At 51.7% G+C, this 26,614-nt stretch overlaps 1 protein-coding gene across 2 annotated transcripts; it reads left to right on the top strand.

The window, feature by feature from the left end:
- Positions 1 to 6,406: 6,406 nt before the first annotated feature.
- CNNM1 (cyclin and CBS domain divalent metal cation transport mediator 1) lies at positions 6,407 to 26,378 on the top strand. Of its 2 annotated transcripts, XM_082053643.1 has the most exons (13): positions 6,407 to 7,984; positions 18,059 to 18,202; positions 18,755 to 18,895; positions 19,197 to 19,366; positions 19,642 to 19,741; positions 19,920 to 19,967; positions 22,535 to 22,597; positions 23,574 to 23,737; positions 23,964 to 24,141; positions 24,523 to 24,636; positions 24,727 to 24,843; positions 25,130 to 25,257; positions 25,624 to 26,378. In XM_082053643.1, exons 1-12 carry the CDS (start codon positions 6,478 to 6,480, stop codon positions 25,207 to 25,209), a joined length of 2,826 nt encoding a protein of 941 aa, XP_081909769.1. In that variant the 5' UTR covers positions 6,407 to 6,477; the 3' UTR covers positions 25,210 to 25,257; positions 25,624 to 26,378. The 2 variants fall into 2 exon arrangements, with proteins under 2 accessions (XP_081909769.1, XP_081909770.1); XM_082053644.1 differs by lacking the exon at positions 25,624 to 26,378 and having other exon boundaries at positions 24,731 to 24,843; positions 25,130 to 25,259.
- Positions 26,379 to 26,614: the final 236 nt, after the last annotated feature.

The raw sequence follows: 26,614 nt of genomic DNA, 5'->3' as shown, positions 1-26,614 counted from the left end.
CCTTCTTATGTGCAAAAAGCAAGGCATCAATCAAAACCAACTGCCTGGTCAGGAGAAGCACACTTGGCAATGCTGTCTTCTCATTTTTGCCAGCATGAAAGGAACACAAACTGGTATCTCCAAATCTAGACATAGGAAAATAGAGCACGGTGGTGCCAGGCTTTCCTTTGAGAGTCAATCTATACTCACTAGTTGCCTAATTAAGAAACATATAAAAATAAGGGACAGGGAAAAAAATAAGGCATCAGTCCCATAAAGGCTGCAAGTGGGGCTCTCCCTAGCCGGCACACCATGGGAAGAGACATGAGAAAGTGGGTGGATTAAGTTTTTTAGGCAGCTGCTGCTCAACAAAGTTTGTTTTTTTTTTTTTTCTTTTTGTAATGTAATTCCCAATTCTGTGAGCAGTTAGCTATCCTGTACTCTGCTAGAATAAACTAAATCTATTATTTTTCTTTATTTTGTCTAATTTGATGCATGGTCTCAAAAATGCTTTGAAAATCCAAGGTTACCTAGTCCTGCACATTTCTCTATGGAGAAAACTAATGAGCTTCCAAAGTGTCCATCTCATAACAGGTGTTCTGAGGTTTTTGAAAAACTTAGATGCTTGATTTCCATAAATCTGCGAGAATGGCTCTGGGAGGGTGGTCAAATCAGGTGCAGTCCCAACACACAGAAATCTGTTTTGCCCAGTGCCTCTTCAGCGAACAGAAAAGAAAAAAAAAAGATGACTGAGACTACCCCTGTGTATAATAACACTATTCACTATTTGACAGAAACTGCTCCTCAGATCTGTGCACTTCCCTGTACTCATCAATTGCTGGGTCTGGTTTTGCTTTTGTCTTTTGTATCTTGAGTAGAAGCAAATGTGGCAGCAATTTGTCATAGTCAGAGATACAGAGGACTAACACAACAGTGAGACACAGAGCTCTGCAGCACTCCAAAGACCACAACAGCCTCAGAAACATTTTCCTCAAACTGAACCCAGCTCTGAGGAGCAGAGAAATGTGTAGAATTATCCTCATTTCACATCATCACATAAAAAAGAAAGAGAAGTGGATACACCAATTTCACAAGCCTGAGAACGAATGCGAGCAAGTACTTGTCCCATCATCTGGGAGGATACAATAGAGGTGAAAGAAGAGGGAACACAGGGGGAATGGTAAAAGTTCACAGAGACCTCATATTTTTCTGGAGAGATGCTTCACATTCTGACAATAAAAATGAAGGAAGCGGACATGAGGAGTAGATCAGAGAGTGGAAGTAGGAAGATGGATGAAGTGCAAGGCTGGAGGAGCAAACGAGTCAATTATGAATAAGAGGAAGGGGCTGTGTGCATAGACCAACAAGGAGAGGGAGCTCAGGGGAAGAAACAGTGGCCAAAATTCTTTCAAGTCAGAGACACTGCCAGGACGAGGGAGGTAGAAATCAGAATCGTTCAGGTAAAAATAAAATTGTAAACCTCTGTCCTCTGTATCTATTTGATTATGACACCTCTGTCATCAGCTCTATCAGGACAACTGAGCATGGCCCTGTTATAGACAGAGACAGGAGAAATCGGCTGTGTCAAAGATGAAAACCGTTGGCTTGCATAGAGAAATCAGAAGCAAACTATGAAACTCACAGCTAGAGAGCAAGAGGAAGGAACCACTGAGAACTATGGATCATGCCTGAGAATCAGTTTTCCAGATGAAGGAGAAATAAAGTGAAATGCCAGTGGTACAGAAGCAGGGGCCACCCAGGATGAATCCAGGAGATGAGGATGAGATGAGCACCACCAAATGTGGGGAGGACAGCCAGCAGTACCTCACTGCGCTGGACTAATGCAGGAAGGGGAAGATGGGCTGATGCTGGATAGACCTTAATACTCTGCTTTCATTGTCCAGCAAAGGCTCTCAAACAAATCCAGAAAAATAAAAAATATTTTTGCACAAATTCCAGTAACAATAGTGAATTTCCTGATCTGTTCCTCTTTAAGGCAGTGGTAGAGCAACGAAGGTCTGCAAGCATTGTTTGTAAGGTTGAAAGTACTGAATGCGGCAGTCTCTTTGGGATTCTCTAACCATGCAAAGACACGGTCTGCTTGCAGCTTCACACAAATCTGATATAAACCACACCTCTACTCCCAACAATGAACAAGCAAATACTTCTTAAGAGCAACAGGGCAGGAGAAAAGCGTTCATGATGAACAAAGAGCTATGAGAGAAGCAGTTCCACAGCCCTTACAGCAACACAGGCTCACCTCAGCACTACTTTGGTGTTGGCAGGGATGCAGAAGTGAGGGGGAAGGTGCAGGGTACCTAGCCCAGGCACAGTAGCTTATCTCCCAGAAACAGCCCCAGGGGAAGAGCATATATTCATTGTGCAGACATCTCCTTTGTCCTTTCTACCAGCATCTGGGTGCTGCATTGTTTCTTCTCCTTCCACAGTTTCCCTTCTGTTAGCCCTTTAGTAACAGCAACATGGAGAAAGCTAAAAATAAAGCTGTGTAAGCAACGTAATAGGCATGCAATTGCATGTCTATTTTCTTTGAGAAAATGATGCTTTATTTCCTGTACAATGGAAAATACAGTTTGATGTTACAACTATTGAGTTTTGACTGAATGCAGAAATTTGAGTTAAACAATGACAATTCCCCCTGTATTTAGTATTACCATATGTCACTGATTATATATTTAAGTCACAGAAATGAATTAAATTTCATGGCTTCCTCAAGTTAGATTCTCTTGGAGTGGACTGTCTGTTGTTATTAACCAAAATGCTTGGAAAACAGTTTAAATCAAAACAGCAGGCTTTTGGTATCATTTCAGGGGAAAATTGGTTATCACAAACCAAGCGCTTAACACATCATCATCCAGAAGGCCGGGTAAAGCTTTACAAACCTGCAGCAACCACGGCCAGCATAGAGAAAGAGGGTTAATTGAACACCACAGACTCTGAGATGGAAAAAAAAAAAACCAACAAAAAAACCCACAGTGCACTGTTTGGAGCTCCCTTGCCTTGGGTCTTATTCCTTCTGCTTCAGAAGTTATGTCCCACATATCTGCTTATTTCTCTTACTTGGGGAAGTATCTTTTCTCAGCTGTCTACAGAGCACTAGTGACAATCATATTGTACATGTTTCAGGAGAAGTCTTCTGTTTCCCATGATGCTAACATTTCTATCCCCATTAGCAGTCCCCTGGCAACTCCAGGCCCTTTTCTAGAGGACCAGCAGACGTCAGACCACCTCAGCTCCCATCAACCAGGAAGGAAGTGAATTGCAACCTCCAGCCTCTGGGAATCTGGCTTCAGACCTTAAAGTCAAGGTGATGTGAAGGGACCTCCCCATGTCCACACTTCCTGCCTCCTCCAGGTCAGAGCTGGAAGAGGATAGCCACAAACAGAGATGTCCCTGGTGGTAGGGGACATGGGCATTGCAGGCTGCAACACGCAGGCTGCAACTCATAAGCTGCAGAGGGAGCTCAGTGGCGGCAGACATGGCATAAAGCAGAACCTGAGTGGTTATTATTCCTAACTGAAGAGCAATGTCTTAAGGGGAGAACAGGTAAAAGGAGGAGTCTTCAGCACAAGAAGAAAACAAGGGCAGCTGTGTTGTGCTTGCCGAAGGACTTGCCAGGCAGGATACAGCTGGGCCAGGCCTCAGTGAGAGCCTCGCAAATTCATGTCATACTTTGCCAAAGACTCAATCAATTGAGCATGTGCTAAAGCTCAGTTTGTTTTGTCTTACTTGGAGCTTTGGAAGATATTTCCTATCTTGGATCATTGAAAACGCTCCAGCCACACACCTGCAACTTCTGGAGTGCATCCTCTCAGTGAGAGGCTGGCTAGCACGTCGTCACTTATGCAGGGCAAATCCTACTGAAAGCACATCAGACCACAGCTTTCGCACCAGTTTACTTTTACATGTAGCACATGTAAGCTAACATCTGGCAGGAACACAACTATGTCCTGATGGAGATGGAGCTCATTGCAACAGATGGTGTTTGATACTGTAGGACCAGGGTGGCTCCACCCCAACCTGAGCATTATTTCTCTTTTTCATCTTTACACTCTTTGGACACATCTTTTTGGGGGTGGAGCTATTGTTGCTAAGGTTTTGCAGTCACCCCAAGACTATATGCCACACTTGACCTACAGATCACTACCTAGTCCTAACATGCATGTTATTTTGCTCCTGTTGAGGCATCTTGTTGCTTAAAGCAGGATCCTAACACAACTGTTGTATGGTACATTAATATAATATGAGGTTAGCACTACTCTGAACCAGCTGCTACTTATAGTGGCTCCAGTGAAAGAGGAAATTCTCCCTCCAAGCACACAGTAGCTCTGCCAGCACGCACGCAAGCAGCACTGGTAGTTAGCAATCTAACAAGCAACATCTGGTGCCCATTTTGGGGCAAAGGATGGAAAACCAGCAAAGAGCAGCCTCTAGTGCCACCTCTTCGAGCCTGAGACCTTTATCCTAAAGGCAAAAGCATTCAGAAGAGAAAATGCAGCATCAAAATGAATGTTGCCACAACTCTGGAAGATACAAGATGTGACCAACTGTCTCCGAAGCTTTACACAGTCACTGTTGGAGATTTTTTTGCCAGAGGTTTATTTTGCCAGCAGAAGTACGGAGAGAGATTGCCACCTTGTGGTTCCTCCTCCTGCAGTGCTATGTTTGTTGTTTGTTTTGTGGTTTGTTTGTTTGTTTGTTTTAATTGTACTAACCACTAACCTGGACCAGCAATTTCCAAGTGCTGTCCGAGGATTTCTGGTGACAACAGTACTACGAACAAGAATACTTTCCAAGTATGTACTTAACTAAAAAAGCAAACATGTAATTCAGTCTTCAGTTCCTATACTGAGGAGCTCATAACTAGAAAATCTTTCAGGAATTTAATCTGCAAGTTAATAAAGACAACTACTGCCACAGTTACATAGTCTCCAAACAGTGATCCAAAATGTGATGGCAGTGAGGCACAAAACTGGATTGTCTTCACAACATTCTCAGCATCAAGAAATCCATGAGAAATTCAGGGCTGATGACAGCCTGTGGTTTCAAAACTTTGTGTTGGTCTCAGGCAGTAATTCCTACAGGGTCCTAATACTGAAGGAGGAGCCATGTGCTTGTCCCTATCACCTGCAGACAGAAAGGCAGATGCACTGAGCTTGTCCCCAGGTAGTACTTAGGACAGTTTGTGAGATCTGTTCCCCAGGTGGTACAAGTTGGGGTAAGGTCTGGAAAAGGAGGTTACCAGTTGGCTCCTCTGTAAACCATGCCCAGGTGGAGTACCAGGCAGAATTTCCCCACTGAAGCTAGGGTGAGTTAGAAGGTGGAAATCAGCAAGTGCTTGTGAAGAAGCAAACAGTCCCTGTGAAATCCCAGGGAATTAATCAGCCTTGAAAAAAAATTAGCTGCCTGTCCCAGGGTGGGGGAAGTCTCTCCTAACACAGCAAAGTGTGCGGGTCTCTCTGGTAGCTTTTCATGCCTATCTGCCTGCTGAGATACTGACACAGAATGTGGCCCATTTTAATGGGTGCAATAATGAGTGAACAAACAGAATTTTGGTGGAAGTTCCTTTTTCTCCATGACGTTTTTCTGATTAGCTTCCTGCTTTGCCATTAGCGAGTCTGTAATAGTTGTAAGCAAATGACTCTTTTGCAGTTCTCCAGCCTGTTTTCAAGGCTGTCCTGGATGTCGGTCCAGGGAAAACCCAAAAGTTTCAACAGTCGCTAAGCCCCTTCTTCAGCACATAATTCTGAAGGTCAGAAGCCCTGGTTGGGTATCACATTCTCCATCAGGTCTAGACACAAGAATAAATGTTAGTTACAGCGTGGTACATTTGTTTCTTAGCAAGACTGCAAACTAACGGCTACCCGCCCCTCATTTAAAAAAAGTCCCACGGGAAGAATAGAGTTGAATTTGAACGAAAAAGCTAAAGAGTTGGGCCTTGGCAGGTAACAGCGGGAGGCTGACAGCAAATCCCAGCTCTAGAGACTGCTAGCAGAAACCTTTCAGCAAAGCTGTGCTGCACAGCGCACGGGGAGGCGCAGCCCCTCCGCGCAGCCCCCCGCAAGCAGCGCACAGCCGGCCGTCGCAGAGCACCCGGGGCGAAACCGGCAGCGAGTGCGGGTGGCTGGGGCAGGGCCCGCTGCTCGGGGCCCGCAGCCGGGGGCGGCGGCAGCCCCACATCCCCGAGGATGGGCGCCCGGGCAGCCCCGTCAGCGTCGCACCAGATACGGGGAGAGCGCGCCGCCGTGGGGATGCTCTCGCGCAGGTCTCGCGCGGGCGGAAGGCGCCCCTCGTTCCCCGCATACACGCCCCGGCAGCCCCGCTCCGCCGGCCCCTCCCGCCGGGGCGCCGGGGCCGGCTGCCGGTCGCACGTGGCGCGGCGGCTGCCCGCCCCCCGGCCCACGTGTGCCGCCGCGCCGTGCCGGCTCCCCGCTGCAGTCCCGGTGCGGCGGGCGGGCGCTGCGGTGCCGGCGAAGCGGCATGGCGGCGGGTCCGGGGCGCGGCGGTAGCAGCGGCGGCTGGGGCCGGAGCCGAGGCGCCGTGCTGCTGCTGTTTTTCTCGCTGTCGCCGCGGCCCCCGGCCGGGGCCGCCTGGCTGCTGGGGCTGCGGCCCGAGGACACAACGCCGGGCCGGGTGTTCCTGGAGGGGGGCGCCGTGCAGGCGGCGGAGGGGAGCCGCTTCCTTCTGCGCCTCTACTTCCAGCCGCCGCCCGAGGGCAACGGCAGCCGCGGGCCGGCGGAGGAGCTGGAGCCGCGGCTGGTCTTCATCGAGGAGGCGGCTCCGGCGGCGGGGGGCAAGGCGACGCGGGGCCCGGCGGAGCGGTGCCAGGAGCGCAGCGCCTGGGCCTCGGATGTGGAGGTGGTGGGGCCGCTACGCTCGGGCGGGGCGGCGGGATCGGCGCTGGCCGAGGTGCGGGTGCGGGAGCCGCGCAAGGGCGAGGCGGCGGCGGCGCCGGGCGGGCGGCTTTTCTCGCTGTGCGCCTGGGACGGGCGGGCCTGGGCTCACCATGGGGCCGCAGGCGGCTTCCTGCTGCGGGTCCGGCCGGCCTCCTCGGCGTTGGGCACCTGGCTGCTGCCGCTACCCGAAGCGGGCTGGTTGCGGGCGCTGGGCGCCCTGCTGCTGTTGGGGCTGTCGGCGCTGTTCAGTGGGCTGCGCCTTTCGCTGCTCTCGCTGGACCCGCTGGAGCTCCGCGTCCTGCGCAACAGCGGCTCGGCCGCCGAGCGGGAGCAGGCGCGGCGGGTGCAGGCGGTGCGCGGCGGCGGCGGCACCTACCTGCTGTGCACACTGCTGCTGGGGCAGGCGGGGGCCAACGCGGCGCTGGCCGGCTGGCTCTGCTCCTCGCTGCCCGGCGGCGGGGCGGCGGCCGGTGGGCTGCGGGGAGTGCCCTGGCTGCCGGTGCTGCTGTGCACCGCCGCTGTCTTCCTGGGCGGCGAAGTGCTGCCCTACTCCGTCTGTTCGCGGCACGGGCTGGCCATTGCCTCCCGCACCTTGTGCCTCACCCGGCTGCTGATGCTGGCTGCCTTCCCCCTCTGCTACCCGCTCAGCCGGCTGCTGGACTGGGCGCTGCGACAAGAGCTCAGCGTTTTCTCCACGCGGGAGCGGCTGCTGGAGACGCTGCGTGCTGCCGGCCCCCATGGTGACCTGGTCCGGGAGGAGCTGGCCATGGTGCAAGGAGCGCTGGAGCTGCGCACCAAGGTGGTGGAGGACGTGCTGACGCCACTGGCCGATTGCTTCATGCTCCGCGCTGATGCTGTGCTGGACTTCGCCACAGTCTCCGAGATCCTCCGCTCTGGCTACACTCGCATCCCTGTCTACGAGGGTGACCGGCGTGATAATATCGTTGACCTGCTCTTCGTCAAGGACCTGGCCTTCGTTGACCCTGATGACTGTACCCCCTTGCAGACTGTCACCCGCTTCTACCGCCGCCCCCTCCACTGTGTCTTCAATGACACACGCCTCGACACGCTGCTTGAGGAGTTCAAGAAGGGTGAGGTTGCCAGGCTGCCACCCCCCCGAGCTCCCTCTGCATCCCCAAAGGTTCCTGGGTGAGCAACTCCCCATGGCCTCTTGGCAGGACCTGGCAGGTAGCGGGGATCCTGGGGGGAGTTGGGCCCTGCATGTGCTGGTGTGGTGGTGACCCTGGTGTCATCTGGTGGGACAGCCTGTGGGTGGATGGAGGGCCTGCAACACTGGTCGTGCCTGTGATGTTGCAGAGACTGTGAGAGCCTTTGGCCTCAGAGGCTGGTGGCTCAGCAGGTGAGCCTGTCCCACAGGGCTGAAGTCTCTGTGGCAGCCTGGCAGCATAGGCACGGTGCCTACCTCGTACCCTTACCCAGGCAATATAGTGTTTGCTGTTCTATTCTGGATGGAGGAGTTTATGGCAGTAGATTGTATTTCATTACTTAGCTCTTGTATTTTCAGCTTAGTAGTGAGAAGCAGGTCTAGAAAGTGTTTCCGTGCAAGTGGTTTAAAGGAAGAAAAAAAGCCTAAACCATTAGAAAGAGCTGTACTATTTTTTCTGCTGTGACATTATTCAAAATGCAGCAGCTGCCAGCAGCCCCAGAGATGCTGAGAGCTGTATTTCATTAACCATACCTTGAGAATACACACAGCATGTTTTTTTCCCCACTGGGAATTGTTCTTCGCTGCATGTTACTTGGTACGTCATACCATGGTGAGCAAGTCTTTAAGAAATGGCCGCAGCAGTGACATCCTGCATTATGTAATGCAGAAGGACAGCACTCAGCTCCCGGGCTGCCTGGGGCACTCTGCCGCAAGCAGAGCTGGTCATGTGAGAAAGGCCAACCTGGTCCATCCCAGAGAGAGAGAGAGGAAGCCTTTCTGTGAGTCATCTCTTTGCTCGTTTTCAGAGCTGGGAGGAGGGGAGGATAGGACGTTTCTTGTGCACCAGGAAAGCCATTATCAGATACATGCAGTTCAGCATTCTCTCTGGAGATGCGTAACTGTGTCCCCACCACCTCCTGGGATCACAGGAAGAGGAGTTCATGCTGGCATACAGCACCTGCCCTCTCTGCCCCTCAGCACAACTGCAGACACCCAGCTTGGTGGAAAAAAAAAAGTCTCCTTCTCTGGAGACATTCAAAACCCGCCTGAACACGTTCCTGTGCAACCTCATCTGGGTGTTCCTGCTCCGGTGGGGGGATTGAACTAGATGATCTTTCGAGGTCCCTTCCAATCCCCAACATTCTGTGATTGTGTGAAATCAACAAATTCTGTTGTGGTTGGGTTGTTTTTTGTTTTGTTTGTTTTTTAACTGAGATGGTTAACAAAAACATTAAGATGGCTCTCTGGGTTCAGCCTTGATGAGCTGCTGTAGCTCCACCCCCCATGCCTCTTCTAGCATAACTATTTGTCTCTCTTCATCCTAATTCATTACGTATTTTGCAGTTCCTTCTTAACAGTGGCATCTCATGTGATACTGTGTTACTGAAGTTCACCAGAGGTCTCTGCTACCTTTCCCTTGTCTAGAGTCAGGTGTTACCAAAGATGTCAGGTGGCTTTGGCACAGTCCTCCTTTGCACTTTATCCAATTTTCTTTGATGTATTCAACTACTTCCTCCTCCAAATTTGTTCTACAGCCTGGTACCCTATGGATCGATAGACATATAGGAGCTGGCTTGTGGTTGCTTAGTTCACTGCCCTTTGCTTGCTCTCCTCTCTGACCTGCTTAAATAGAGATGTTTTATGTGTGTCACTCCCTGAGCTGACAGGTGCGTTAACAAGCCTTGCTACCTGCCCTGCACTTTCACATGTTAGTCCTCACCTCAAATGAAGATTATCCAGCCTTCTTCGTCTTTGCTCCATTAAACTCTTGGCATTTTGCTTTAGGCTCTTCCTCCCTTGTATCTGTTTGCCATCATGAATTTCTGGGGTATTTTGCTACAGCCCCTGTGTAGACCTCTCCCTAAAACTTATTTCTGTTCCCACCTCATTTCTCCTTTGTTTTTTTAAATTACATGGCTGAAAAACCTTGCTTTTGCTCTTAGTGTCTAATTCAGCATGGTATTTAGCCATTCCAGCCCTTCCCCCAAATGTTCTTCTCCACACGTGCTGCTGTTCTCTTCCAACTCATCTTTCTCCTATTTGTGGGCATTTGGTCACCCCAGCACCCTGGGTTTGTAGACAGCCGTCACACAGCCCTGAACCTCTCAAACTCTCTCTTTTCCCTATTCCAAATACGGTTTCCCATGCTGGCTCCTGCACTGCAACAGACGTTTGCTGTCAACTGCTTTCAGTCCCATTCGCTGCCATTTCATCCCCGTTCACTTGACTATTTAATTTCTAAAATAAAGATTTACCATTTTTAATTAAGAATCTTCATTACTGTCTCATTTTCTGTGTCCATTTGAATTATGGTGAAGCATCTCATTTGATCCAATCAGGGTTACTTTCCATGGCTGGGACTTCTGTGACACCTCTACTAATTAGAGAGCAGGCTGATTGCTTGTTGGTTCAGTGAGTGATTAATGAAGGCCTTCATTACTTTGCACATCCAAGGTGCCTGCAGGACAGCAAATGCTCCCACTGGTAAGGCCCAGGCTCTTTGGAGGAAATTAAAGTCTCCAGTAAGGGTGGGCATTGATAACCACCTCCAGGTCCTTAGGTCCCTGACAAACCTCTAGAGAAGCCTTGCCAGCTTTCTTTTCCTTCTCCTACAATTAACTCAAGCAGCTTTTATATCCTTTATTTCTTTTCATTATTACAGTGTTTATACAAAATACCCATCACATTTTATGTGTCTTTCTTGGATAGCAATGTATACTTCTGTCTCACTAATGATTAATGTTCTGCTACATCCTCTATACCCATAATGTCATTTTTCTGCATAATGTATAAGTAACACAATTTCACTGCCAGAGCTCCTTGCCGTAGTACACAAACATTTGTTCTCTCTTACTGAAAATGTCAAGGGATGATTAAATACAGCACTTTGGGACTGTTGCTCACACCTCTGGCAGCACTTTCCCTTTTCTGCCTCTCCTCCTACTCACTGCTATCATACTGTATTATCCTTGTTTACCTGATGCATTTATTTTCTCTCGTGCTGTCGTAGCTATGACGATGATCAGCTTTTTTTCCTCTCCAGTCTTTGATAGCAGGGTTTGAAGGGAAGTTTTCCTTCCTTAGTTTCTAGGTAGGCTGACACCTAACCTCATTTGTGCTCAGTTCCATTACCATGTCTTGATGTTTGTCTTGGGTTTCATCCATAGATGAATTGCAAATCCCATTTTCCCCAGCAGGACCCTGTGCAGATGGGATTACCCTCCACAGACTTGGGGAAGAGTACTTCTCTAGCATCAGCTTGCCAAAACATTTAAACTGTATGAAAATAGTAGCGTACACTTCAGTAGCACCTGGGGAGCCCATGGCCTGATGTGGTTTCAGCACCCAAGAGCAGCTGTGAGCTCCTGGCTAACAAAACCTGGCCCCTGCACCACCGTGGCAGAAGTGGTCAAACCTTCACACCTGCTCCTTCACAGCCCTGCTGCTGCTGGCATGGTTCACCTCTCCTTTGGCACTAATTCCTGGAGAAAGATGGTTAAACTGGGGGCACTAACGGGAACCAGCAAAAGGCCAGAGAAGGCTGCAGACAGCAGCAGGGGAGGGCTGGCCTGCAAGGGGATAGCTTGGACTTCAACCCACAGCCTGGAAGAGGAGGGCAGCTGCTAAAACTGCACTGAAAACAAGCATTACAGCAGTGTGAGGCAGGTCCAGCTGAAGACAGGAATTACTTGTGCTAGATGATGGATTTTATTTGATCTCCTCATCAAAACTGTGTGAAATTAACTCAGAAATAGTGAAGCATGGGCACCCAATTTGCCATCTTTCAGGCAGGCTAGCCAGGGTCACTATGGAAGGTATGCATACATAGCTGTGCAGCATTTACATAGAAGTGCAAAGTGGAGGATGCTACACAAGATGCGTCCTCTCTTCTCTAAAAATAAGACAGTGCACACCAGTGTAGTAACTTTGCCACCTGCAGCCTGAAAGATGCTGAAACTACTGAAGAAGTGAAAAAATTTGGAGACAGTTTCTTGGAAGTGTTTATTGGTGCATCTCAGACTACCTGGCTTTATTCTAGGGTCCCAGGAGGAATTATCTAATGCATCAGAGAAATAACTGCACCATGTTTAGCAAGCTAAAGCAATGTAGAAGGGAAGATAGAGTCCCAGTAGGATAAATTTCACCTTGGGAATGTGGAGCTAGCAGGAAAGGTTTATGCATTCATTCAGTGTGAAATGCTGTGGGTGACGCAGTTTGTTTTTCCTCCATCCCTAGAAGATAACCTCCTTGTTCTGTAGGTGCCTTTGGGAAATCATAATCTTATCCTATTACTCAAGTCATTTATGGATTTTGTTGACTAATTTTTTGTCAGGTCCATATATAGCAACATAACCTTTCAGCAAATAACCTTCCTCTGTCAGAGAAACAGTGAAAATTTGCTCTTATGTTCATTTTCCTGCAGCAGGGCAGAGGATGAGGTGCAGCTCAAATTAGCCTTCTGTGGTTTGGCATCTTTTGAAAGTTACAAAAAGTAAATTCTCCAAAGGCAAACTTCCCGTGGCTTAGTGGGAAAAACAGCCTGTCCTGCAGAGGACAGCTCTGCCGTGTGGTCTCTCTGTGCTTTTCAAAATACTCCACAGCCTCCATTAGATTTCTACAAATTTAATGTAGCTGGAGAAGGTGCTTAACACCTGCCAGGCATGAGGGTCAGTATCATTTCAGCTGTTTATCTTACTGGCCACCTTCTCAGCCTGCAGTCATTGAAAGTACAAAGCATGGCTTGAAATTAAAATCAGCTTTCAAGAGATTTCTGCAATGTGATAGCCACTGTCATGGGCACCTTGATGGGCTAAAGCAGTGACCTCCCTAGCCAGCTGTATAGGTTAAGGATCTGGATGTTACCTAGATCTATCTCATACACATGCCCTGAAGGGCAATTGCCAGGCTGAGAGTGGGTGAGGTGCTGTTCCACTAAAGTTGGTTTAAGTGACTCATGCTGCAACTCTGCTTGAAATACTACTTTGCTTCCCCCCACTCAAACTGTGCTAAATCTTACTGTGTGAGCCCTGGGCTGCTTTACCCAGCCGCAGCAAGCCCAGGAGCAGCCCTGCTCTGGGAAGGTGTTCAGCAAAGCAAGAGGGGAGCTGTGTCCTTCGGGGAGAGGGCACCCAGCTGGACATCTCTCTCTCAGGAGCTGTCAAAGGCACCTTCAGACTGAGCTGTGGGAAAGAATGAAGTGGCCGATGCTACAGACACCAATGAAAACAGTTTTGCATTAGCTCTTTAGAAGTGTTTTTTAGCTTCAGAAAGCCTTGGCATCCTTGTAGGCTTTCTTAGGCTCCAAGTAACACTCAAAGGGACTGAACATTTGTGGGCAGGCAAGATCCCTGTTGTACAGCACATGGAAGATGAGACTGTGTCCCCTCTGATCTCCACCTTCCCCTCCTGATCTGTTTTCTCACTGAGAATACCTCACTTATTCCAAATGTTCCTTAGGATTAGGAAGAGCACCAAAGCACAGCATTAGAAAGACTTTTATATTCTGCTAGAGGCATATGTAAGAGGATGAAGTTCTCATCTCTGAGAAGAGTCTGGATTAGATTAGAGTTTACAGTTTTCCCTTCACGTAGTTTTGATTCCCCAAAGAACTGGATGCCCCCGCAGCCCTCCTGTTATTTCCCCCGTTTGGGTGTAGGTGTGCGCTGCCTCTAGGTGCAACTCCTCAGCTGTGTGGTTTCAGCCCAGCGCAGAGTTGTAGTAACACAAGAGCACACTCACATTTCCTACATATGAAGTTCAAATCAGAGTCCTGACTGACTTCATATGCAGGTCTGTAAGGGGACACAGAGATGCTGGCAGCCCCTGGCCCAGCAAAGTGCTGTGATGAAAAGCACACAGAAAACAGATTTAAGTTACATCATGGTTGTTTCACAAATCAACCTTATTTACCAATGACTCTTCCTCCCCCCCCCACTTCCATTTTGTAGCTGTAAATGCTTCGTGGCTTGTGCCTGTACCTTTGATCTCCTAGTAACAGCTTTAGATCTTACCATAAAATTCATGACAATTAATTTCATGCTTAGAATGCTCATTCCATGGGACAAAAGAGAAGGCTAAAGTATCTTTAACATTCCTCTGGCAGAGCACCTACATAAAAAATATGATAAGGAAATAGTCTGGGCTATATTTGCAGCCAACAGCTTTTTCTTTCCCGCAAGTAAAGGCATTTCCATGTGTTCACTCTGTTCTCCCATCAAGGAGGACGCTTTGAGGTGGATCTATGAGCCCAAGGTTATTTAGGTACTTATGGAAAACAAGGCTCCTAAAAATGGGCATAAAAGCTTTAGATATCTGTTCAGATGCTTGCTCCATCCGGAAGCTTTCAGCTGTTTATATTAGCTCTGTAGTTTAGCATTTTGAGGCATTAACTTTCCACTGAAGCCGTTGTTTGAAAAGAACAGATTTCATGTAGCTCATAAAGAATTTAGTACAGTTGTATCCCATGCTGAGCAGACACTTAATCACCTATAGACTTCCTGTGCAAGAGCAGTCCTGCGGCGGCCGGTGAAGCTATTCACACACGTAAAGTTAATTGCCCGTTTGTTCTAGCGTTTGCCAAACCAGGGCTTTGATTCTCAAATGTTTCACTGTGCTTTCCTGCATCAGTGATAGCCCTGTAAAATTCACATGTGACAGCTTGCTAGTGGGGAAGCAGCTCACCCTTATAATTCATTTCGTTTGAGCTATCAAGCAACAGTTACAATAGCACGTTTCTTGGAATCGGTTTTATGGATCTTAAAGCTGGTTTAGATAAAGTTTGGGGTTTTGTTTAAATGATTTATCTCCCTCTGTTGTACTCCCACTGAGGCAGACCTGCAGGGTGATGGGTGCAGAACAGAATGTGACCTCTCTGACACCCCCAGTCTGTCCCTGTGCCACCCTCCCTTGGACGTTGCTTCTGTCTCATAAAATCACCCATATCCTGCCCTTATATCTGCTCCAAAAGCCACTGCTTTTTCTCTGTGGAAGTATAGCAGCTCCCAGGGCCAGACAGGGGGATAGAGCTGAATTTGGCAGTATCCCCAGCCCAAGGGACCAAACCACAGCCAAGGCACCTGCAAACCACCCCTTTTGCCACATTTGTAACGTCTGTTAAAAAAGTGATAGGATGAAATGCAGGACCCAGCCAGGTTGTGGAGCAGGACTTAGAAAACAATCTCAGGTGGTAGATCAGGACAAGTCAGTCCTTTCCCAGCAGGGGCGGCTGGGAGCGGCAGTCGCTTATATGAGCTCTTGAGAGGGGTGGGAGCAGTTTGGGGGTGTTTTTGTGATACGGGTATCAGCTGGCTAGGCAGGGGCTGGGATCAGTTCACTCAGCGTGGGCCAGGAGCAACCACATGAATTGCAACCATTTTCTATTGCTGGGTATCTGCTACGTCTCAACTGTGGGTGTTAGTCTGGAAACCTAAACCTGGGGGTTTATAGCATGGCTAAAAGTGTTTATTTTCTGTGAAAATAAAGAACTCTCAAGCACTTTAACAGCCCTTCTGGCTGCTCCCCCAGCACAGTGAAACCATGGGTGTCTTCCCAGCTAACAGTGCTGGGTTATTTCTAAATAATCTCATTTGCCACTATATGAGCATGGATCTGGAATCACATTTCTTCGAGGCTGCTCTAGAGTAAATTACAGCATCGATGTAGGTGTTTGGCCAAAAAAAGAATTGCCTTCATTACTCTCTGACTGCCTTTAAGTAGCACCTAAGCTTTTTGTAAGGGCTTGGTGGTTTTGGGTTGCATGTAAATGTCATTAACAACAAGCTTTCAGCCAAGAGAAATAACTTCTCCCGTCTCCTCGCTCACCCGAGAACTTGTAGGAGACCAGATGGCCCCAGTGTTTGGGAGCAGGGTTTGGCAAAGGAGACGTTTCAAAAGTTGGACTTTGCTAAGATGGAACGTAGCTGTTGCTGCTGTCTCGTGGCCAACTCTGCTGCTTTTTTCTCTTTTAAGTCTCAAGTCATGTTGCTTTATTATCCACTGAACAGACAAGATGCACAAACCTGTGTATGAAAAGAGTAAAATAGCCTGGTCCAAAGAGTTTTAAATGCCCTGAGGCTATTGATTTGGTTTTTTAAAGTGCTTCTCTGTGCTACTTGCCGTGATGTTACGTTCTTGTTTCTAATTCTGTAGGCGTGGGAGGCAGCGAGCTGCTCTCTGAAATCTTGCAATAAAAGCTTGGTATGAGGAGGAGGGAATTTATATGGTGGAAAGTGCCCAAGCTTTGCTGTGAGAAATGTATAGTGCTGATCTTCCGCTGAGAAATATCATTTGCTCGTCTCAGACCCAGGGCAGGGTTATTTGAAGGTCGCATGTTCCCCGCAAGACGTGTTTGGTGGGACTGCTGGGCTGTCCATGTCCCTGCGCGGGGATGAGCCGGATGGCAGCAGCAGGCGAGGAGGGAGCTGTGCAGCGGGCAGGAGCCCACCCCTATGGCATCTTTATGCATAAGTACTGTTCACATCCCCTCAGCCAGAGCAGCAAGCAAGTTTATTGACGAGGCTGTACAGGAGAAGCAGAAGCAGCTGCATAGCAGAAGGGACCTGCCCCCCTTTTGGGTGACCGTTGCTGTTCAAGGACCTCAGTTCTGAGGCCGTGGGGAAAATAAACTGTTTGCAGCATTCCGAGGGTCCCTGCAGTGCTCACAGTACACGCTGGGTGTGTGCAGGCGTTGCAATGGGAGAACATGGAAACAGTGCAAATGGAGGGGAAATTGTTTGCTGTGGTACCACCTAAGAACATTTTAAATGTTTTAAGCAAACCTAGAGTTTCAGAGCCTGTGTGTGCTGCTGAGCAGCATAGGAGCCCCAGGGCCAGTAAGAAAGCCAGTGCTGCTCGTTGGCAGGTCCAAGAATACATCTGAGCTAGAAACCCAGAAGTTGTTTGTGGCTTGGAAGTTGGGTTCTGGTTGAGCTGCTAAGCAGGAGCATAAATCAGAGCAGACAAGAAAAGAAGGGAGAAGTTGAGCAAGTCAGAACAGCTTACAGAGAGCTGGACATGCGAAAGCAAATAGCAATGTTTCAAGTATGCCAAATGCAAGAAGCCTGAGAATGTGTCAGCAAAGCTGCCAGCTTACTGGGGCAAGTGAGGAAGCCAAGACTGTGATTGAAAAACACTGTGGCTTCTGAGCAGGAGTCACCAACACTGCAGCTGAAAGAAGGTCCTGGTCCCAGTCTCCTTGTTTGAGGTAATGGAGAGGAGGTGCTGTCAGGGGCAGGGTTTGGAGAAGACATTCAGTTGCAGGCTGATGGCTTTAAAAGTGTTTAGCCTCTGCATCCACATGGTTCACCCAAGAGTTCTGCAGGAGCTGAGCTGAAAGCTGCAAACAAACATATGCATTTCTGCATTAAAACCAGCTGCTGTTCTGAGGAGCGAGAGGCTTTGCCCGTATTTTAAGAAAAGCTTTCGGATCTGTCCAGACAGTGATGGATAGAAAGATGTGGGAGAGCTGTTCCTGGCAGTTTTGTAGGAAAGATAATTAACAACAGAATGAGAAAACACCAGGAGGATGAGGGAAACCAGTAGAGCCCAAGGACACGCTCACATTTCTGTGTTGGAGGAGGACGCTAGCTAATTGCTCTGTTAGAGTTGTCTCATGCCAATGAAGCTGAGGGTAAGCAAGAAGCAGCTGGTATAAAATACACTTCACTCCTGCACAGGAGGCTGTCAAAGAGCTAAATGAAGTGACTCACAGCAGATTGCCTGGATAAGAAAGCAAGCGGCCCCAAAAAGATCCAGGCAGAGTCCTTTGACACTTAGAAACTGGCCTAGAGAGTAGCAGCACTGTTAGGAGGGGCTGTGTGTCCAGCCCTTCTCCTTGGGTTAGCGCGACTGGGGTGGGTTTGGGTGGCAGTGTCTGTTTCAGAGGTTTGCCTGTGATCTGTGCCTCCCACTGAGCCTCGTCCACCTGCCAGCCTGCTGTGCTGGGGACTCCTCTCACCAGGGATGGGGGTCTCATTGCCGCTCTGCTCTCCCCCCACAGGAAAGTCCCACCTGGCCATTGTGCAGCGGGTGAACAACGAAGGGGAAGGAGATCCGTTCTACGAGGTGATGGGCATTGTCACCCTGGAGGATGTCATTGAGGAGATCATCAAGTCCGAGATCCTGGATGAGACGGATCTGTACAGTTAGTGTCCCAGAGCAGCTACTGCGATTGCAGGACCCGGGGTGGGAGCCCGCACAGACAGACAGACATGTGGGTAGGAAACAGGCCAGAGGAAATCATGGTCCTTCCCCAAAGCAATTTACAGTCAAGGTGGGAAAGACAAGAATGATGGAGAGGTGCTGGTCAGGGAGTCTTGAACGCTCGAGATAGAGAAGCATCAGCATCAGCAGCCGGTGGTTGGGCAGAGCCTGACCCAGGGACATGTGTGTTGGGCATGAAGTGCCCATGGCTGGTTCCCACGCTGCTTTCCAACTCTGGGTGATGCATCCAGACAGGGCAACCCAGGACTTGTTCCTGAGAAAGCAGCATGTTTCCCCACCCTGCTCCTTCCCCGGGGAGCTGCTCCCAGGGCTGTGATGCATGGCACGTTTTGTGCACCTTGCTGCTCCAGCTGCTGCTCCACAGCAGCCCTGCCGTAGTCTGCAGCAAGGCGTGCCTCTCTCCATTCATGTGCAGCTGCAGCAGCTTTGTGGCTGCTGCAGGTGGGCGACCACTCTGCTCTCTGCCCTGCAGCAGACAATCGGAAGAAGGAACGAGTGCCCCACCGGGGACGCAAGCCCCAGGACTTCTCCATCTTCAGGCTCTCAGACAGCGAGATGAAGGTGAAGATCTCCCCACAGCTTCTCCTGGCTACTCATCGATTCATGGCAACAGGTACCCTTGTGCAAGCCCTGCACCTCCCTGTAGCAGTGCCAGCCCTGCAGGGCATCCCTGAGCCCTTCCTGGATTGGGCTTTTCCCCCCAACAAGCAGTTTCCACCTGCCTGGACCCCTATCCTGGGTGTCCCACTGCTCCACCAGCATGGGTCTGCATTTGGCTCCCCTCTGTGCGGTGGGGTGCTGAGGCTGCAGGAAAGGGGCCATGCAGCTCAGAGAATGAAGGGTTCCTGGCAGCCCCAGCCCCACTGAGCAAGCATATGTTGCCTCTGAGCAAGTGTGTGTTGCCTCCCCTCTAGAAGTGGAGCCTTTCAAGTCCCCCTACCTCTCTGAGAAGATCCTGCTGCGGCTCCTGAAACACCCCAATGTCATCCAGGAGCTCAAGTATGACCGAAAGAATAAGAAGGCAGCAGAACATTACCTCTACCAGCGCAACCGCCCTGTCGACTACTTCATCCTCATCTTGCAGGTGCCTGGGGCAGCAGTGAGAAGAGGGTTGCAGGAGGTGGCCCGTCTCTCTTTGCCACCTTGCTCTGGGCTGCTTCTGCCAGCAGAGATGCCCATCTTCTCATACAGGGTGGTGGGGGTCCCTGCAGCTCTGGGTGCTTCAGTGTCCAGGAGCACAGGGTACCTGTCTGAGCAGGTTCTCCTTCTCCTTCTTTCTCCTTCTCCTTCTCCTCTTCTCCTTCTCACAGAATCACAGAATCACACAGAATCACAGAATGTTTCTCCTTCTCCTTCCAGGGGAAAGTGGCGGTGGAGGTCGGCAAGGAAGGGCTTCGGTTTGAGAATGGGGCGTTCACCTACTATGGTGTCCCTGCCATCATGGCTGTCGTCTCCTCAGGTAAGGGCTCTGCAGACTCCCTCTGGCCCTGCCTTTGCTTCAGCAGCCTCCATGGGGGCTAAGCTGCCTGGTGACCAGGAGAATGGATTGGCCATGGGGTGGGGTGGCCCTGCTGTGGGGTGTGGGGTGGGTAGGAGCTCTTCCTCTGTGATTCCTTTGCCTCCAACTGTCGTTTCAGATAATGACGTGCGGAAAGTGGGCAGCCTGGGTGGATCCTCCTTCCTATGTAAGTATTTTGGGACAGGCTGGGGCCCTAAAACCTCTCATCTGCAGCACCAGGCAGCTGGAGCAGGGATGAGGTTGCACCCCAAGTAGAGCAGCTCAGGCTCTATGCCAAGATCAAACCCTTTGAAAAGCTTGGGGGAACGGGGGCTGCTCGAGAATTACAGAGATGGATCGATTTAGCTGTGAGCCGTTCACATGTGGTTTGCTTGGGAAATTAGCTGAGTTAGATGCCTCAGTCCTGGTAGATTCCCAGCCTGCAGAGCTGATGGGTTAAGGAGCAGATCCCCTACTTGTAGGAGCTAAGAGGGACCTCTGATCAGGACAGACTGTGAACCCACCACTTGTTTGCTGATCACCTCTGCAAATGTTTAGTCCCTGGTAGTCTGGTAGCAGGTGGAGCTGTTGCCCATCCCCAGGCCAGCACATCTCTCATCCCAAAACCCAGATGCTGCAGTCAGATCTGCAGTGCTGATGGTAAGCTGAGGGTGCTCTAAGTGCCTAATCAAAACAATAACCCACCAATTTCAACCTTTAGAGAGGTGTAGGGAGGAATGTCATTGGGAGGACAGGGGGAATCAGGGCAGGTGACTTTCACTCCTGTGGGTCCCAGTCTGTGTGCAGCTCTATTTCATCCTGCTTACTTTGCTTCCATTCAAAAGGCTGACTCATGGATTGCTGGATTAACCCCTCAGTGCACATTCCTTCTCCCCATGTGTTTGCAATGTGGTCTTTTGGACAGAGGAAATCAGTGAAGTGGTCGATTTCCCCTGGGGTGCTGCTGCGTGGCTCAATGCCCCTGTGCCCTTGGTGACCATTCCCAGGGCCCCACCAGGTCTCAGGCAGCAGGTGCTGCCTGCGGGCCATGGGACAGGCAGGGTGCAAGTTGCGGTGGGAGCTGTGTCAGTGCAGCCATGCGTGTCTGCAGTGCCGCCTGCCGGGACGCTGCTGCTCGGGGCTCCTTTGCTCCCCATGCTCGCATGTGACACTGTGTCACGAGATGTTTTCTGCCATCCAGCCACTGCTGCCTGCCGTGGGGTGTGTGCGGTGTCACGCCCCTGGCCAGCGAGGAGGCAGAGGGCACAGGGCATCTCCCTTGTTGGGCTGGTGTCCTCCTTCTTCCTTGAAGCAAAGCCCAGCAGAAATTAGTGTGAGTGGCATTTCACTCTGGAGATTTGACATTAAACCTTGAGCATTTAACAATTTGTTATTAATTAACCATTGTTACAGAACTTTTTGATCCCCAGACAATCTTTAGCATTGATGACAGGGACAGGAATGCAGCAGCAGAGACCCAGCAGGTCCAGCCCCGCTGTGGTGGCGTCAGGCAGGCAGAGCAGGGAACCAGCGCTACTGGTTATCAATCCGTCCTTTGCTCCCACTGGACAAGGTTGTTCTGGGCAGTGCTTCATGCTGCTGCTTATTTGCAGAAGGCTTCGATCCAGGGCAAGACGCAGAACACGAGTTACTGGGGGAGGAACAGGGAGGGCAAATTTTCCAGGAGTTTTACCTTTGAAGCAATTTAAAAACATTAATCACATAGGCAGCAGATGGCTCCTAGAGCATTGCAGCCACACTGCAGGCACAGTGGCTGGAGGGAGGGCAGCATGCCCTGGGCAGGAGAGCTGGCAGCAGGCGCTGCTGTGGCTGGTAGCCAGCGGGCTTGCATCTCCTGCTGCTTTCCAAGTGGGTGCTGCCAGCAGCGAGAGCAGACATCAGGCATCAGGAGGTGTTAACATGAGCATCGCTTGTGCTGTGTATTGGTCTCTCTGTCCTGCCCAATGAAGCCCTGCAGGAACTGTGATTCACCCTCTCTGTGGCAATGGGTCAGGCAGCCCTGGGCACGGGGTCCTGGCTTCTTGTCGTTCCCACAGGGAGCATTTCCCCATGGGTGGCTCTTCTCGGCATCACCCCAAGTCTGTTGAGACCCAGGGCCTTGTGGGGAGCTGCAGGCAGCCTGGCACGGGTGTCTTTACTTTGCATGATGCTGAGTGGCTCCTGCCAGCCCCTGCCTGCAGCTGTGGGGCTGTGCGGACGCAAGGGCTGTTGCAAAGCATGTTCCTTCTCTGCTGCCTGCCTGCACACACAGAAGTATCCCAGATGCCAAGCACAGTGACTTGGTTTAGCTTCTGCCCATCTCCCAGGTGGCACAAGCTGATCACAAAGTCCCCTCTCCTTGGCAAGTGACTGGTGAAGGGCTGGAGCAGGGTGACAGCACTCAGCTGGTGGGACACCGATACTTTGTAGTGGCTCTAGGGAGACTTGTGGCTGTGCAGAAAGACCTGGCAGGAGCTTGCCCCCCAGCCTCACCTCCTACCTTGTCACAGAGCAGCCTGTTGATTTGCAGCATTCAAGTCTATGTGTCTGCTGGTGTTCCTGTTTCCAGGGCTGGTGAATGCTTCTCTGGAGCAGAAGCAGAAGGGTGTAAGAGGAGTGGAAATGGATGCTGGAGGCAGTGGTGGGAGTCCAGCCCAAGGCTGCTGGCCTGTGATTTTTTTTTCTCATTCTTCCTCTTGGTCTGTTCTCCACCCCCACCTCTGCCCCTTGCCTTCCCCCTCCCTCTCTCTGCAGTGCCTGTCTCAGTGTCCCGAACCTTCGCCTTCAGCAGAGGGGACTCCCTGGCTGGCTCTCCAGGTAATGGAGCATGACTTTGGGCAGGGAACCCCACATGTGCCAGGCTCTTTCCAGCTCCCTGTGCATGGTGCACCAAGCCCCCTCCACCCTGCACACCATGTGGTGCCTGGAGAGGAGCACCAATGGCACCCAATGGCGGGCAGCCCCTCACTGGTTGGAGCACAGGTGGCAGACTGGGGACAGCAGCCCTGCCGCAGCCTCCCCAGCGTGATGCAAATCCCAGGAAGAATGGGGTGGGGACAAGGGGAAGCCATGGACAGCTTGGGCTTTCTTTGGTGTGTGGTTTCTATAATTTCCTACACTCGGTGCTTGTGTTTTCTTGCAACTTGTTTCTAATGATGGTTACTTGCAGCCCTGTGTGCACGCTGCCCTGCTTCCCTTGTTGTTTGGCAATCCAGGTAACAGAAGGGTGTTTTAGCAGCAGAGCAAAGTCAACAAGATGTTGATGTCACCAGTGCAAGGAACAAGCTGTCTTTGTTGCCTAATAAATCACTGACCAGATGAAATCTATCAAGCTGTGTGTCAGAGGCTATCAGTCAACATGAGTGATGGGCCAGCTTGCCATGGCAGCCTCTGCTCCTGTTCTGTTGGAGCTGGGGTGGACAGGAGCGTGCCCTCCAGGCAGGTTAAGTAAACCATGGGCTACCAGCTGCAACCGGGAGAATTTGTGCCAAATGCCAAGCAGAAGGCTCGCGTTAGCAGGCGAGCTGTCAGTCTGTGTAATAGGCAGGCAGCAGCCCTGATCTCCGCTACTGGTGCGAGGTCAGCTGCCTGCCTGTCCCCTTGGTTTATCCAGGGCTGGCATGGCACAGAGTCTCCACTGCCAGCATGCACAAAGGAGGACCCCACCATCGGTCCCCTGCAGGTGCCCTGCCAGCTCGGGTGTCCATGGGCCACAGCCACCAGAGGTGACCAGTCCACCCTGGTCTGACACTGGGGACACCAGCGTTTGCCTCTCTGCCATCCCCTCCCGCAGTGAACAGGTCACCATCACGCTGCAGTGGACTCAACCGCTCTGAGTCCCCCAACCGGGAGCACAACGACTACGGGGGCAGCACCACGCAGCTCCACAGCGGCAGCAACAACATCTACACACCTGACTACTCTGTGCACATCCTCTGTGATGTGCAGTTTGTCAAGGTATGGGCTGGGCTGGCAGGGACTGTCCCACCCCAGCCACCCCTGACACCCCTGGCACCTTCTCAACCTGCTGTGCCCTGGGAGCCTGGTGGGTGCCCGGTGGGTGCCCAGTGGGTGCTGGGGGGTCTGGCACTCCCGCTGATGGGGGGTTTGGTGCCACCAAGGCCCCAGGAGGTCCTGGTGAGTCTCAGTGCCTGCTGAGCTGGGCATGTGTCTGTGTGCCTAGGTCACCCGCCAGCAGTACCACAACGCGCTAGTGGCCAGCCGCATGGACAGCTCGCCCCAGTCCCCCGACATGGAGGCCTTCGACAGGGATTCAACCAAGGCCTCAACTGCACGAGGAACCCCACAGACACCCAAGGAGGACCCCACCGCGCTCCTGAATGAGAGAAACAGCATCATGTGTGAGTCACCCTGTGGCCTCCTTTTCCCTGCTGTGGGCAAACATTGTGTGTCCCCTTGTGGGGGGCTGTGCTGGGACCCCCTAGCACAATGGGCATGCCACTGCTGACACACAATTGCACACGGACTGGGGCATGTGGGCGTTTGCATGCATACACCTGTGGACGCTGTTCTGAGCCTGCATGTGCACACAGGTGCAAGTGTGCAGGTATGTAAATCCCTGTTCCCCATGTGCTTATGCTCCCTGGGGGTCCCTGGCATCAGGACCTGCCGCTGCAGCAGGCATCCCCCTGTGTCCTGCTCCAGGACACAGCACCTGCCTGCCCTGCCACCATGCCTGCTCTGTGTCCCCTGGCCACCACACCTGCCCTGTGTCCCTACAGGCAGCCGCACCGAGGGGCTGCACAGTCCCAGTGAGTCAGTGTTCCTGCACATGGAGGGCATCCCCTTCATCCAGGAGGAGCCAGCAGACAATGTGGAGAGCAGCAAGCAGCAGAGTGAGTCTGGCCGGGACACACACACGCGACCATAGGGGTGGTGACAGCTGCAGTGTCCTGGTGTGCTGCAGCCAGGCTGGGCTTTTGCAGACAGTGAGTGCTGTGGCACCGTCCTGGAGACAGAGTCCCCGGGCAGAGAGGCTGGGACCAGCTCATCAACGAGCAGCTCCGAGGAGACAGTGGGCAGGAAGCTGCTGAGATCCCTCAGTGAGTGACTGACCTGGGGAGGGAGCACCCAGGGGAGAGCTGTGCCACGGCACCTGCTGCCCAGGTCAGCTGCTCCCCAGCCCCATCCTGGGGACACCCTACATGGGGCTGGCATGGAGCAGGGGGGGCACCCCACTTCCCTAGCAGCACCCCAGCAGCAGGCAAAACTGCACCCAGGGCTAGCTCAGACAGAGACAGCCACCTAGTCCTGGCCCAACCCTAGGCACCCCCTGTCTTGAGCATGCTTGCCCCAACACCCCAGCCCTAGGCACCCTTGCTGCTGCAGGTGGACGCAAGCAGCGGCCATCATTGGAAGGTGAGAAGATGCCAGAGGAGAGCTCCAATCTTGCCCCATTGATCACCTGAGCAGCAGCGTGGCTGGAGCACAGTGCTGGAGGCCCATGCAGATTGGAGGTAGGAACCTGCCCTTCACTGCAGTATTCCTTCCCTAGCAAATGGGAGGTTGCTCAATTTTAATAGCATAAAACCAAGTTTCAAGCAGCAAAGCCGAAAGATGTGGTTTGGAGACCATGCAGGCATGCATGTCTTTGGGGGCTGGAGCAGGGTCAAGGGATGCAGCAGCAGACTCCAGCCATCCTTGGGGCAAAAATTGTTGTCAAAGACAGAGTGAGACCTTAACTTGTGTTTTCACAGCTAGAAACACGTGTCTGCACAAGTATCCCTGAGCCTGGCTAGGAAAGGTGCTGCAGGCTTGAGCAGCAGCAGGTCAGGAAGAGCAAGCTCTGGGCACCTGCACCAGGCTGCACTTGTGTCTTCCAGGTCTGCAGCATGGGGTCTCCTGCCGCGAGGCTCATGTTCAGCAGCAGCAGGTCTGCACTCGCTTGCTGCCCGCCTGCCTGCCCGCTCGTGCCGCCCCTCCCTGCAGGACTTGTGCAGAGCCCCATCCCCAGGCGAGAAAGAATGTGCCCCCAGCGGGACTGAACCACCCAGGCAGCCTGGATCAGGTCGCTGGAGCCCGAGGGCCCTTGCCCAGCTGCTCCCTGGTAGCATCTGGTCTCAAGGAAGTGAAAAGAGGAAAGGAGAAGTGTCTGGCACAGCGTCCCTGTGGGCCAAGCAAGGAGGGGTGGCCCAACCCAGAACTGCTCTCAGCATCATTTACCGTCCCCATCCCAGCGAGGCCTGGAGCCCCTCAGTGCTGCACAGATGTGGTCTCCACCATGAGGAGAATGTGCTATTTGGGGGGTGCCACATGCAGCTCAGGGCCCCAGCACACATTTGTGCTGTGCCTAGTGCCGCACACACACACAATGCCGTGTGCACACTGACCATCGACACCACCTGGCCCTCCCGAACCCCTGCCTGGCACAGGGCAGGGACCCCAGCTCATCACCAAGCGCAGCCCCAGCCTGGGGAGAGCTGCTCCACGCTGCATCGAACCATCTTCCCCTCCGCGCACGGCTGCCTGTGCCAGGGAGGCTCATGCGGAGCCTTCAGGTTGGTACAGACCCGTCAGTAGTTTTTTGTAGCGGCTGAACGCAACGGGGATACTAATATTAAAAGTAATTTCTCCCTGAGAGGTGCGCTGTCTGTGTCAATGGGTGTAGGGAAAGATGTGCTGACCTCTCCTGCCAGGCTGCCCTCATACCAGAGGTAGCTGGAAAAACAGTGCACAGCATCGCTGAAGGGAACATCGCTGAGGAACTGGGTCAGCAAGGGCTTCCCAGTTTCTGCCTGTAAACCCGGGCTCTCTGTCACTCCTGCTGTCAGGAAGACCCTCAGCAGTTCTGAGTTACACTGTAGCAGTGCAGAA

The sequence above is a fragment of the Streptopelia decaocto genome, assembly GCF_964273445.1.
Source record: "Streptopelia decaocto genome assembly, chromosome: 5".
Classification (NCBI taxonomy): domain Eukaryota; kingdom Metazoa; phylum Chordata; class Aves; order Columbiformes; family Columbidae; genus Streptopelia; species Streptopelia decaocto.
This window is presented reverse-complemented; position numbering and strand designations above follow the sequence as displayed.

Excerpts from the sequence above, each read along its gene's own strand:
- CNNM1 (XM_082053643.1), top strand. The coding sequence starts at position 6,478 with ATGGCGGCGGGTCCGGGGCGCGGCGGTAGCAGCGGCGGCTGGGGCCGG. Across the intron at positions 18,896-19,196 it reads TCATCGATTCATGGCAACAG|AAGTGGAGCCTTTCAAGTCC; the intron begins GTACCCTTGTGC and ends CCTCCCCTCTAG. Across the intron at positions 22,598-23,573 it reads CTCCCTGGCTGGCTCTCCAG|TGAACAGGTCACCATCACGC; the intron begins GTAATGGAGCAT and ends CCCCTCCCGCAG.